This window comes from Podarcis muralis, chromosome 5 (genome assembly GCF_964188315.1).
Source record: "Podarcis muralis chromosome 5, rPodMur119.hap1.1, whole genome shotgun sequence".
Classification (NCBI taxonomy): domain Eukaryota; kingdom Metazoa; phylum Chordata; class Lepidosauria; order Squamata; family Lacertidae; genus Podarcis; species Podarcis muralis.
In genome coordinates, this window is record NC_135659.1 from 54940714 (window position 1) to 54954252 (window position 13539).

General features: G+C 47.6%; 1 protein-coding gene across 5 annotated transcripts in view; it reads left to right on the forward strand.

Annotated features, from left to right (window-relative positions):
• Positions 1–13539, forward strand: part of MICAL1 (microtubule associated monooxygenase, calponin and LIM domain containing 1) — a 52202-nt gene that overhangs the window by 16006 nt on the left and 22657 nt on the right. For all 5 annotated transcript variants that reach the window (XM_028733940.2, XM_077928852.1, XM_028733939.2 and 2 more), the window contains 5 exons: positions 3668–3962; positions 7495–7702; positions 10076–10192; positions 10791–10892; positions 12403–12558. In XM_028733940.2, the coding sequence (XP_028589773.2) occupies positions 3699–3962; positions 7495–7702; positions 10076–10192; positions 10791–10892; positions 12403–12558 (847 nt within the window). In that variant the 5' untranslated portion in view covers positions 3668–3698. The remainder of the gene's footprint in view (positions 1–3667; positions 3963–7494; positions 7703–10075; positions 10193–10790; positions 10893–12402; positions 12559–13539) is intronic.

A 13539-nucleotide genomic window follows, 5' to 3' on the forward strand; every position in this document is an offset into this window, starting at 1 on the left:
GATTAGTTGCTAAAGCCTTTGTGTCTTGACCTCTTGAACTTTGTGAAGAGTTTTTCTGGGAAGATGGTTGTACTGCATTTTGTTGTGCTCTGGCTTGGCTTCGTGTATAGGGGCGAGCTGTGGTTTTGTGGTCTGTGCCAGCCAGATCTGTGTAGGGATTGCAGGGGGGTGCAGCATCCGGAGGTGCCACCATGGTTTGGCTACTGGATGGTATCTGTAATTCATCTGTGGAGAGGGTCTGGGTTTGGGTCTGGTGTGGTTGATTGGTGATGGCGTTCTGTGTGCCTCTGGCTCTGGTGTCAGTTTTTGTGGGGAGGGCTAATTTCCAGATGTCTGGCAAGCGGGATGTGTCGTCACGCTTGTTCATGTTGTGAGGGTGTTTCTCTATCTCGATGGCTTCCATGATTATTCTCTTGTGGTGATGTTCCATGTTAAAGAGCAATTTGGAATCTGCAAAATTAATTTCGTGTCCTGTTTCTTTCATGTGTTGGAAAAGAGAGGAAGTTTTTTCTTCTTTTTTGACGGCATTCTTGTGTTCTGCGATACGTGCATTTATTCGTCTGTTAGTTTGTCCAATGTACGTGGCTGGGCAGACTTTGCAGGGTATTTCATAGACCCCTTGGTTTTCCAACTGGATTTTATCCTTGGGGTTTCTGAGGATATTGGCTATTTTTTGGTTGGTGCAAAAGGCTGTTTTGATATTGTGTTTATGGAGGATTTTGCTAATTTTATCTGTAGTGCCCTTGATATAAGGAAGGAGGGCCATGCCATTGTTTTCTTCTGTGTCTTGGTTTTTGGGGGGTGTTTCTTTTTGGATTAGCTTCGTAACCCTGTTTTGCTGGTATCCATTGGCAATTAACACATTTGAGAGATTCTGTAACCACTTGACAACTGAGTTACAGAATCTCTCAAATGTGTTAATTGCCAATGGATACCAGCAAAACAGGGTTACGAAGCTAATCCAAAAAGAAACACCCCCCAAAAACCAAGACACAGAAGAAAACAATGGCATGGCCCTCCTTCCTTATATCAAGGGCACTACAGATAAAATTAGCAAAATCCTCCATAAACACAATATCAAAACAGCCTTTTGCACCAACCAAAAAATAGCCAATATCCTCAGAAACCCCAAGGATAAAATCCAGTTGGAAAACCAAGGGGTCTATGAAATACCCTGCAAAGTCTGCCCAGCCACGTACATTGGACAAACTAACAGACGAATAAATGCACGTATCGCAGAACACAAGAATGCCGTCAAAAAAGAAGAAAAAACTTCCTCTCTTTTCCAACACATGAAAGAAACAGGACACGAAATTAATTTTGCAGATTCCAAATTGCTCTTTAACATGGAACATCACCACAAGAGAATAATCATGGAAGCCATCGAGATAGAGAAACACCCTCACAACATGAACAAGCGTGACGACACATCCCGCTTGCCAGACATCTGGAAATTAGCCCTCCCCACAAAAACTGACACCAGAGCCAGAGGCACACAGAACGCCATCACCAATCAACCACACCAGACCCAAACCCAGACCCTCTCCACAGATGAATTACAGATACCATCCAGTAGCCAAACCATGGTGGCACCTCCGGATGCTGCACCCCCCTGCAATCCCTACACAGATCTGGCTGGCACAGACCACAAAACCACAGCTCGCCCCTATACACGAAGCCAAGCCAGAGCACAACAAAATGCAGTACAACCATCTTCCCAGAAAAACTCTTCACAAAGTTCAAGAGGTCAAGACACAAAGGCTTTAGCAACTAATCCACACCTAATGACCCACCTAAGTGGTACTCAGGATACAACTCAAGAAATCACTCAAGATATCCCTCAAGTAATTAAGAAACAAAAGAAGAAAAGGCACACTAGCCTGGGAACTTCCTCTCTGCCCAAGAACATTAGAGGCCACACCTCCTCAACAGTATTTATAGGAACTCAAACACTGAGATCCTGCTCTGTTCCAGTAACAAGAAGCCGAAAGCACCAGCCTGAAGATGACGAGTGAGACCTCGTCGAAACGTCGCCTAGACACCCCAACTTTTACACGGGAAGACACCCGAGGACACCAAAACCTGCATATATATATATATATATATATATATATATATGAGATGTGTGTGCACATTGGCTTCTGCAAACCAGAAAGAAGTCACCTTTCTCTTTAGACACTGCAAGGAAATTTCCCAGCCTGTGTCAGTCTTCTTTAGCAACAAATGTGGTTGAGTGGGTGCACAGGAAGTTGCTAACCACGAAGCTGGGGGAAATTAGTACAGAACGCCGAGCTAGTCACTGTGTTAGGAAACTTAGGGCTGCGGTTAGAAAAATGTGCAGGCTGCTTTGTAGTGCTTCCAAATTACAGCTGTATCATTGACAGCAGGTAAACACATCACTCCTCCTTCTCCTGAATATGAATAAGCTGCAGCAGGACAAGTATATCAACTGCCCATAACATTCTTGTTAGAAATATATAGACTCCTTTCTTGAAAATCACTACACATGTGCAGATTAATCACTTCATCAGTTTCCTTCTTTGCTACAGTCTCTTGTATTCCTGCCTTCTTTGCTAAAGTCTGTATATCTTGCATTCCAGAATTAATATTGATTAAGAAAGTCAAAGAGCAGCCAAATCTTGTGTAACCTCCAGTCTTCTGTAGATCTGCTGTTTAGCACAAAGCAAGCCTGAATTAAGACTTTTCATGCATACTCTGTAGTCCAGACTTGGCGGGTGGGATGCAAATGGACTAGGGGAAAAGGAAGTGGTGTTTTTCCACTTCAGATAATTTCCCAGCTATTTCTCTGGGCCCGACATGCATGAGTCAACCATGGTGTGCAACATTTTCACACTGACTGTTGGCCTTGTCTGTGAAAGGAGACAGACCTTTGCTTGGAGGTAGAGCTTGGATTTTTCCTAATGCTGCTGAGGGCAAAATGTGCGCCCTAACTGGGAATAAGCATATGTTTTTATGTTCTTTCCATTTTCTGTGCTAAATATGACTTGGGGCTTTTCAAATGCATAAATATGTTTCTTTGGTATTTGATAGTCTGTATATACCTATCACAGTTAACATCTGACCTCTAGATGCTAGAAGTGTTGTTGTTGTTGTTGTTGTTGTTGTTGTTGTTGTTGTTGTTGTTGTAACTCGGGGTGGGGAACTTCTAGGCCGTGAGCCAATCTTGGCTAGGCAGGGGTCCAGTCTGGCCCCATGGGGCCATTTCCCCCATATCACGCCCACCTGTCAATCAGCTGGTGTGCTCGCTGTTTCTCTTGCATCTATTAAGCTGGGCCATGGGGTATGGGAAGATAAAGATCTGGCCTGCCAAGCCAAAGAGTTCCCCCACCCCTGGAATAGCTCAGACAAGACACATTGCCTTCAGACTTCTGCATCTGCTCATACTGCATGCATTTGCTCTCATGTCTAAGCTTGAGCATGTCTTGAGTTCAGACATAACCCTTCTCCTGAACAGGACCTATGTATAAGGCTGCATATGGGTGTAAAAAGATAGGTATGTTGCATTCCCCTTCATCTCCTAAGGGGGAGCAGCTAGAAGCAAGGAGTTATGTCTTGCTGCTGGGTGTTGCCTTGCAATGCCAAATTCCTGATCTCTCCAAGGAGCCGGAGCTGTTGATGCTCACCTGTTGCTTTCTTTCTTTTCCAGGCTTCTTCTTTGCCCCTGAGTTCCCAGGAGGATGAGCCAGCAGAATGGGGAGCAGTCCAATCTGTCTCATTCGCTCTTTGACACTTTCCTCCATGCCAAGCAGTGCAAAGAGGTGCTGGGAAGTTTTGAGGCGCTTTGCAGACACCTGGGACTGGAGCATACTGGCCAGCTCCAGTTCTATCACAAACTCAAGTCTCGCCTCAACTACTGGAGTGCCAAGGCTTTGTGGACCAAGCTAGACAAGAAGGCCGGGCACAAAGACTATGATCAGGGGACAGCATGCGCCAACACCAAGGTAAGGTGGCAGAACTGTGGTTGCTATGCTGCAGAGAATAGCCTACCTCATGGTTGGAGGAACCTTTTCGGCCTGGTGGGCCACATATTTATCTCCACTGCCCTGAGCAGCCAACTTTTGACAGGTCATTTGTGCTGCCCACCTGTCAACGTTTGCCCACTGGGGGAGATGCTACACAAAGGAGGATTGAACTCTTTATGCATCAGCTGATGTGCCAGGAGTTCAGTTCAGCTTTTTGCAGCCGTGTCTCTATCTGCCTCACACCTGATGTCACAAATGACATGTGGGCCAAATAGGAACACCTGGTGGACCAGGTTTGGTCCATGGGCTGAAGGATCTGCAGCCCTTGTCTACTTGATGGTCATCACATGAGATGCTGAACATTCCAGGCCTCTCCCCTGGTCGCCAATACCAAGGACCATCTTCCCATGTTTCCCAGATGCTGAAGCAGGCCTATTTCTTAAATGTGTGCTAAACTTCAGCAGTACAGATGATCATATCTGGGTTATTTTTCGTATTCTGTGGTTGCTGTACCTCTAGCTCCAATTCCTGATTAGTTACTATACGTAATGTAAACATTAGTTCTGCCTACCCCTACGTGCATTGCTTCAATGTTTTATCATTACTTCCTAGTTCTTCCCTTACAGAAGTAGATCATCTGTTGTGTTCCTTCTAAAAGATAACTCACACTGATAATGGTGGGGTTTCCGTTGATTTCCAAATGTGTAAGCAATTGTGCTCCTGAAGAACCATTCCAAAGTTCACTTTACGCATTAAAGTCAAGATTTAATTGCATCATCACCAACAAACCGATTATCACACAGCACATAAGCAAACGGAGATGACGCAGTATGGTTTCTTCGTAAAACCTCAAAACAAAAAAAACGTAAATTAAAAGGAAAAATTGAGAAAGACCAGTGTCATGAAAATCTTTCAAAATATGTAAACACTTGGAATTGTGAAACCTGAAGGAAAGGAAAGAAAGAGAAGAGAAGCCATTCCTTTATATACCGTATTTTTCGCCCTATAGGATGCACTTCCCCCCCCCCCAAAAATGAAGGGGAAATGTGTGCGTCCCATGGGGCAAATGCAGGCTTTCGCTGAAGCCTGGAGAGCGAGAGGGGTCGGTGCGCACCAACCCCTCTCGCTCTCCAGGCTTCGCGCACCTCTCCGCAAGCAGCGGGAGCCCGGCGCTGGGCTCCCGCTGCTTGCGGAGAGTTGCCTGCATGCTGAAGCCTGCGCGCGCTGAGCTCAGCGCGTCCAGGCTTCGCGGACCTCTCAGCAAGCAGCGGGAGCCCGGCGCTGGGCTCCCGCTGCTTGCGGAGAGTTGCCTGCATGCTGAAGCCTGCGCGCGCTGAGCTCAGCGCGTCCAGGCTTCGCGGACCTCTCAGCAAGCAGCGGGAGCCTGGCGCTGGGCTCCCGCTGCTTGCGGAGAGTTGCCTGCATGCTGAAGCCTGCGCGCGCTGAGCTCAGCGCGTCCAGGCTTCGCGGACCTCTCAGCAAGCAGCGGGAGCCAGTGCTGGGCTCCCACGGCTTGCAGAGACCTGCCTGTTTGGGGTCTGGGGTCTGGGGAAGCTTGGGCTTCCCCCGCCCCAGCCCCGCGCCTGGGGAAAAAATAATTTCCCCCCCTTTATTTCCCCCCCAAAAAACTAGGTGCGCCTTATGGGACGGTGCGTCCTATAGGGCGAAAAATACGGTATATATATTAATTTTATTTATTAAATTTCTATCCCACCCTTCTTCCCAAAGGAGCTCTGAGTGGCTGTTAAAAGATTCTGTCCATGAAACCCTGTAGCTCAGGAGAACCACCTTTCCTGCTTAATATCACACCCAGGGATGCCTAATATAATTGACAATCCAGCAATGTGAGAATTGCAGGGAGCCCTTGCGGTCGAGACTCCAACTGTTACCGCACGTAAGAATGTGTTGCAGGGGGATTAGATGCCCTACTTTTGTGCTAAATCATATGGCCAAGTAACCATGGGACAGAAATGCCTACAGGATGGTAAACTGGTACTTTGTATTGTTTCCTAGTTGTCTTCCCTTGGGAGCGAGCTTCTGTTTCAAAAACACTTGACATCTTCCTAGCACTTAAGCAGCAACAGGTTGTTGCTGGGAAAACGTGACTCTTTCCTGAGCTTGTGGAGCTTTGGGAATGTGAAGTGCTGAACAGTCTGGACTATGGTTGTGTGAACATCACCGCTCATGATGAGTGACTCTTGGCTCCATGTCACTTTGTGACTCTGTACTGTGTCCAGGGATGGCTCCAGGTTTAAGAGTGATGGAGACAAAGGGAACTCTGGAGGGCCTTGTTGGGCTTACTTAGTGGCAGCACAAAGCACTGGATGGCAAGGAAGGTGCCTTGAAAAGCTCTCTGAGCCTTTGCCAGGCAGTTAGAGATGGTTGATTGAATTTCCCACAATGCCCTGTCCTGGAACAAAGCTATGCCATCTTGAGGGAGATTGCCATTTTGTGGCTAGACTCTGCTAGGAGCATCAGGCTGAATTTCTTTTTAAGGGGGGGAGAGAACCACTGGCAGGAATGGGGTTGACCTTTGGCAGCTGCCCAAGGATGCTTGGTGCTGGTGTGTGAGTTTCTGCTCTATGGAGCAAGGGCTGCCTTCATTCCAACCCCATATACGGATTCAAACTGCCTTTGAACGGAGGCTAAGCAGTTCAGCTTGAGGCGATTGCCAAGATAAGCCTTAAACGTACGCTCTGAGAGTAGAGCTCAGACGTATGTAGCAGATCTCGGAATGCCCTGCAAAAACAATGTTTGGATCTGCAGTGACTTGTTGGGGTGTACAGGCAAGATGGGCAGCATCGGGCCTTAGGTGGTTTGGAGTGTAAACATCTGTTGCAAAAATCTTGGTGGATGTTTAAGAACTTCCTGTATGGCTGGATCTGTTGCAACAAAGCATGATTCAAATTCTGACTGTCCATTCATGTGATTGAACGGCTGCTTTGCTGAAGGAGACTGAGACAAGTCACTCTGTGTGGGTTCGCCATACTTAAGTTCTGTGCTAAAACAGGGTTTTTTTTAAAAAAAATAATCCCTGAAGAAGGTGTTTATAGTAGTGAGGGGACAAGACCACGGTAATGGCAAAAAGCAGTTAACTGCAGATCAGTGGTGTCTAAACTTTTTTGAAAGAGGGCCAGATTTGATGAAGTGAAGGGCCGTGAGGGTTGACCAAAGGGCCAACCAAAGTTGTTAACCTTTTTGTAGGATTTGACCCCAGGAAGTAAGCTGCTACAGGGACCAGATTAAACCAACCAGCAGGCTGGATTAGGCTCCTGAATCGGACTGTGGACATGCCTGCTGTAGAGGCTGCTGGGTCTTCCTTTGCCTCTGAAAAGCAGCATTGTGCCCGCCTGCTCTTTTGACACAATGCCAAGCTCACAGTCACTCTTATGGATTGTATGTTACCTGCCCACCCCAGAGGCTGCGGCCACGGCAGCTTCCAAGTGTAAGCACTGTCTCCTTTATGGCACCATTTTATAAACTTACCACCCGGTGATAATTCTTTTTCCAGTGCCTGATTATTGGGGCAGGCCCTTGCGGCCTCCGCTCGGCGATTGAACTGGCCTTCCTTGGAGCCCACGTGGTGGTGGTGGAGAAGAGAGACTCCTTTTCCCGGAACAATGTGCTGCACCTTTGGCCTTTCAGCATCCAAGACCTGCGGGCTCTGGGAGCGAAGAAATTCTATGGCCACTTCTGCACAGGATCCTTGGATCACATCAGTAAGTAATGCAGAAGGGACCAGGGCAGGGAAAGGATCTCCAACATTATGGAACAGTGGTGAGAAACCAGCATTACCAGCTAATGGGAGCTAGTAGGGGTGGGAGTGGGGAGGATGGAATAAAATTAATTAATTAATTAATTAATTAATTAATTAATGGCTTGGTCTAGAAAGCATTTACTGAAAAAGTCATTTAAAAGTGCGTTTAAAGATCCAGCAACCTTATGTAAACTGAACATTTACTGTAAAATGTAGCATTTCTGCTTTCGAAAGGGGGTTCTCTGGAATTGGTTCTTACTAGATAGCTCAGTCGATGGAACATGAGGCTTTAATCTCAGGGTTGTGAGTTCGGGTCCCACATGGAGCAAAAAGATTCCTGCATTGCAGGGGGTTGGACTAGTTGACCCTCATGGTCTCTTACAGCTCTACAATTCTACGGTGTCTCTCATAAGGAGGGATGTGTTTCACTGAGGGAACTGCAATGGGTACCCAAATTAAACTGTATATCAAGAAAGTAACTGTACATCAAGGTGGTACCAGTTCAGAAAGAACAGCATTGGATCAGTGTTTCAAATAAATTAATAAATTGTGTAAGTAAATAAATCGGTCAAATTGCCAGTGTGGCAGAGGAATTAGCATTCCTGTCTTTTGGGCTTTTCTTTCACTTTAACCTTATTGGCTTATTGGAGTTTAGCTTGTTGCACACTCCTCCTCCCAGCCTCCTCCTCCTCCCAGCCTGCTTCTAGAACAGTGTTTCCCAACCTTTTTTGGGCAAAGGCACACTTCTTTCATGAAAAAAATCTCGAGGCACACCACCATTAGAAAATGTTAAAAAAATTAACTCTGTGCCTATATTGACTATATAAAAAGTACAGTGGTGCCTCGCAAGACGAAATTAATTCGTTCCGCAAGTCTCTTCGTCTTGCGAGTTTTTCGTCTTGCGATGCACGGTTTCCCATAGGAATGCATTGAAAATCAATTAATGCGTTCCTAGAGAAACCGCCTTCAGACCAGGTCCTGGGACAGTCTGTCCCCCGACCTCTTCTGAAGGCTGGGGGGGGGGGGGACAAGGGCTTTTCTTCCCACTGCCAGCCTTCAGAAGGCTGTTCTGAAGGCTGGCGGTGGGAAGAAAAGCCCTTCTTCCCACCTCCCGCCCCGCAAGCTCCGGGGACAGGAGGGCTTTGCTGCCGACCGCCAGCATTTTAAAAGCCCCTGCTGTCCCGGGGCGATTTTAAAATGCTGGCGGGCGGGAGCGAAGTCTCCGCTGCCCCGAGGAGATTTTAAAATGCTGGGGGTCGGCAGCGAACGCTTCGCTCCCGCCCGCCAGCATTTTAAGATCGCCCGGGGCAGCGGAGAAGTCTCCGCTGTCCCGGGAAGGCAGGCGGGGGGAGCAAAGACTTTTGCCCCCGCCTGCCTTCAGAAGAGGTCCAGGACCTCGTTCCGATGCCGGGCGGCGGGGGGAGAGGTTCCCGCCCCACCGCCTGGCATCGGGGCATCGTTCCGATGCCCGGCGGCGGGGTGCGAGGTTCCCGCCCCACCGCCCCGCTTCGGAGCAGCGTTCCGAAGCGGGGCGGCTGGGGCAGGTGTTCCCGCCCCCCCGCCCCGCTTCGGAGCACCGGGAGAAGCGATCTCCCCGCAGCCCCTTGCTTCAAAAGAGGTCCAGGGGCAGCGGGGAAGAAGCGCTGCGCTTCCCGCTGCCCCCGGACCTCTTTTGAAGCAAGGGGCTGCGGGGAGATCGCTTCTCCCCGCAAAGCCTTGCTTCAAAAGAGGTCCGGGGGCAGCGCGAAGCGCTTCCCGCTGTCCCCGGACCTCTTTTGAAGCAAGGGGCGGTGGGGAGAAGCGATCTCGGGCGCCGCGGCGCGCAGGCGCACTGCTCGCTCCTCTTTCCGCGCAGGCGCCTTCTCTCGCTCTTTTGCCTCCTTTTCTTTCTCTCTCGATGGTCCGCCTACAAAGGAGCGAGGGAGGCGCCCGCCATGTTTGGATTTGCATCCAGCAGGAGATGCCGCCCCCACCCCGCCTCTCCCGCCTCCCTCCCACGGCACACCAGGCAAGGTCTCACAGCACACCAGTGTGCCACGGAACACCGGTTGGGAAACACTGTTCTAGAAAACGCTCCATGGTGCCATATTCATTAACTCTTTGGGACTCAGTATCCCTCTTGTTGAATCTGGGGAAGGCCATGATTTTCCAACCCCATGACAGGGAAATCATGGAACAGGCTTCTTTCTGAAATTGGAAGAAGAGGTGGCTGGAAGGTGGAGCTGGGGTTTAAGGCAGTGCTTGCCTGAGAGCAACTTTGAAATGGGCACAGATGGGCTTGTTTGTTTGTTTAATTAGGCCAGCTCTGCTAATCCTCTCCTTCTCTGTCTTGCAGGCATCCGCCAGCTTCAGCTGATCCTGCTGAAAGTTGCCTTACTCTTGGGGGTTCAGGTTCACATCAATGTGCAGTTTAAGGGGCTTGTTCCACCTGCAGCAAATTCAGATGGACGAGGTAAGAACAACAAAAGTCCCAAGCCTTTGGAGTCCTTAAGGGCAATGCACCAATCCACACCCCTCCCACACCACTTGTTTCTGCAGGTGAGAAGGTAGCTCAGGACGTCACAGTGAAAAACTGTTTCATGGATGAGTTTATTTTCTGTTCTGCCTCCACTTTCAAATGTTCATTTCCCCCTTACTTTGCCATAGAAGCAAAACCAGAAAAAACCAAGCCATCAGACACACCCTGCCAAAAAATGCTCATAGTTTCTCACATCACTCACAATGCATGGCTCTGAGGGACGTCTTGGTCAAGCTGTTACATTTTCATGGGTGTCTCTTTTTCACAAATGGCTACGGGTCCCTCCACAAAGGCATTCCCATCTCCAAAATTGTGAACAAATGCAGTTTTTGAGTTTCAGACCAGGACATTATGGTGCCCTTAACACATTCCAAGACAGGATTGGGTTGCTTTTGAGACAGAGGCCTGCAGTTTCTCCTGATTTGTTCCTGCTTTCTTTATAAACATGCAAGTCTGGGGAAGGGTCTGGTGAATTTGGCAGTCTTTGCAGCAGGGATCCTGATGCTATTAATAACATCCTCTGTTATTACAGTCAGTGGCTGGAGAGCCATCCTAAATCCTCCTTCGTGTCTCCTGAACCAGTGTGAATTTGACGTCCTCATCTCTGCTGGTGGTGGCAGGTTTGTGCCAGAAGGTAAGCAGCCCTTTATAAGGCCTCTAGTTAAGGTTGTGGGAGAATTTTACTTTTGGTTTTTTTGATGCTCCAGGTGTCTTATCAACTGCTCCTTAGGCCTCTAATCACATCTCTCCTCAACACTGGAGGAAACTTGTGCCTCTGGCCTTGTGATGAGCAGGTTCTCCTCTTCCCCTGTGCTGAGCACCTCCAGCAGATAGAATAAAGGGCAAAGCTACAAATTTCTAGGAACAAACAGGGCAACTCAATGCAGATGCAGTCCAGTTTGTAGATATGGTGCTTAGCCAAGTGAAAGGCCAAAGCATTATTGCAGATTTTGGGGATGGTAGACACTTCCCCAAACCTCAGCTTTTATGACACTCAGAATTCAGGGGAGCCCTGCTTCCTATATTTTTGGTTGTTTGGGGAAATGTTTGTACAGTATTAATATTTGCCCTGGAATCTGCAAGCTGAGTTAAGTAGAGTAAACTGAAATTCATAGAATCATAGAATTGCCTCTTTTTGAGTGTGTTTAAATGTTTTTCATTTTGTCACTTGGGGAGTTGGCCTAGAGACCATATGTTTGACACTTAAGGTTTTGGATTCAGGTAGGTAGCTGTGATCTGACACAGTCTAAATAAATAAATAAATGAATGAATGAATGAATGAATGAATGAATGTCCAGTAGCCCTTAGAGACCAACTAAGTTTGTTCTGGGTATAAGCTTTTGTGTGCATGCTTAAAGGTGTTTTTTGACTTAAGGTTTTGCTTTCATCTGCTCTACTTCTCCTGATCTCCCTCAATACCAAATCAAGGGCTCCTCAGGAGGGCTTTAGTTGCATCAGCAAGAACATCTGCCCAGCCAACCACAACGCCAACCATTGATAATAGCTTGGGTCATAAAAAAATCTGAAAGGCATCTTGCCTTGGGGCAGGAGAGGAGATGAAAAGCAAAGGGAGAGGGAACCATCTCTGTAGACGCTTTGGCACCAGGAAGCTGGCTCTGGTGGCAGCTTTTACTGGGGCTTGCCCAGACCATTTTCAGAGCTGACCTGCCACTCCACTCCAGTATTTCCTCGCCCCTCTCCTTTCGTTTCCCACACCTTTATAGGAGTGCTGCAGTATTTTTCAAGCCCTATCAACAATTCCCCAAACAGAGAGACCCAATTCGGCTTTTGTGAAATGCTGCCAGCATTTCAGATCGTAATAGATGTGTACAATTGCTGTCCTGCCATGGTGCTGAGCTTTCTCTCAACGTTCAATCAGAATTCCTCATGGTGTCACCTTGAGAGCTGATAAATCCCATGCAACTCTTCAGAGATCTTGATATTCAATGGAGCTGGGGCTTGGCGTTTGCTACTCCACTACTAGAAATAGAGTGGCTAGTCTGGACACTTTTGGGGTGTTACCATATTTCAGATGAGGGAACAGGCCCCATGTTCTGTCCTTCTATCCTCTCCCTAGTTCTTTCAGAAACTGCCAACCCTTCCCTTTCCTTCAGGACTAGCGCTCTTTGTGTGTTTATCTCCAGGCTTTAAGCGGAAGGAGACCCGTGGGAAATTGGCCATTGGCATCACCACCAACTTTGTTAATCACCACAGCAGGGCTGAGGTGGAGGTGGCCGAGATCAGCGGAGTGGCTCGCATCTACAACCAGAAATTCTTCCAAAACCTCTACAACAAAACAGGTCTGGGCCGGATGCTTCTTACCTACAGTTAATGACACTTTCCCCTTGTGCCTTCAATAAAATCTATGTCATTCCGTAGTTTGCAGTGAGAGAAAACGGGGAAGCCCACACAGCAAATGGAAAAGGGTCAACCTGTTTCAAATACCTTTTTGACCAGTCCTGGATCCTTGCCATTTTGGATACATTCCAATAGAAGCTGAATAAATTATGTAAATCTGCTTGTTTGGGTAGTTTAACAAATCAGGCTTTCTTGGCATGGGATTTTTGGCAGATAGGATATTTGTTTCCTCAAGTGCCAACTATATAAAGCTCTGTAAGCACAAAGGAAGAGCTCTCTTGGATCAAACCAAAGACCTGCTTTGTCAAAAATCCTGCTTTCTTACAGTGGCCAACCAGATGCCTTTGGGAAGTCTGCAAACCGATCATGAGGGCAATGGCCGGCCTCCCCGACTGTGGTTCCCCAGCAATTAGTATTCAGAGACACACTGCCTCTGGTCTTGAAAGCAACATGCAGCTATCATGACTAGTAGCTATTGATAGCCTTCCATGAATTTAAATCCATGTAAGCCATCTTACATGTCTAATAATAATAATAATAATAATAATAATAATAATAATAATAATAATTTATTTATTTATTTATTTATTTATACCCCGCCCATCTGGCTGGGTTTCCCCAGCCATGCTGGGCAGCTTCCAATGGAACATTAAAATACAATAACCTATTAAACATTAAAAGCTTCCCTAAACAGGGCTGCCTTCAGATGTCTTCTAAAAATCTGGTAGTACAAAGTACCATGTTACATCAGCAGAAGGCTTTCCTCTTGTGCAATGGAAATTCCCTCCTCTTCTCCCTGCTGTGTGTGTCCTGTGTTCCCCCAAATCTACACCAGAGTGTTGGGGGAACCCCTGGAACAGATTTAGGGGCAGAAGAGGGCAGAGGAACATTCCTTTGCCCAAGCAGAAGTCCTTGCCTTCGCG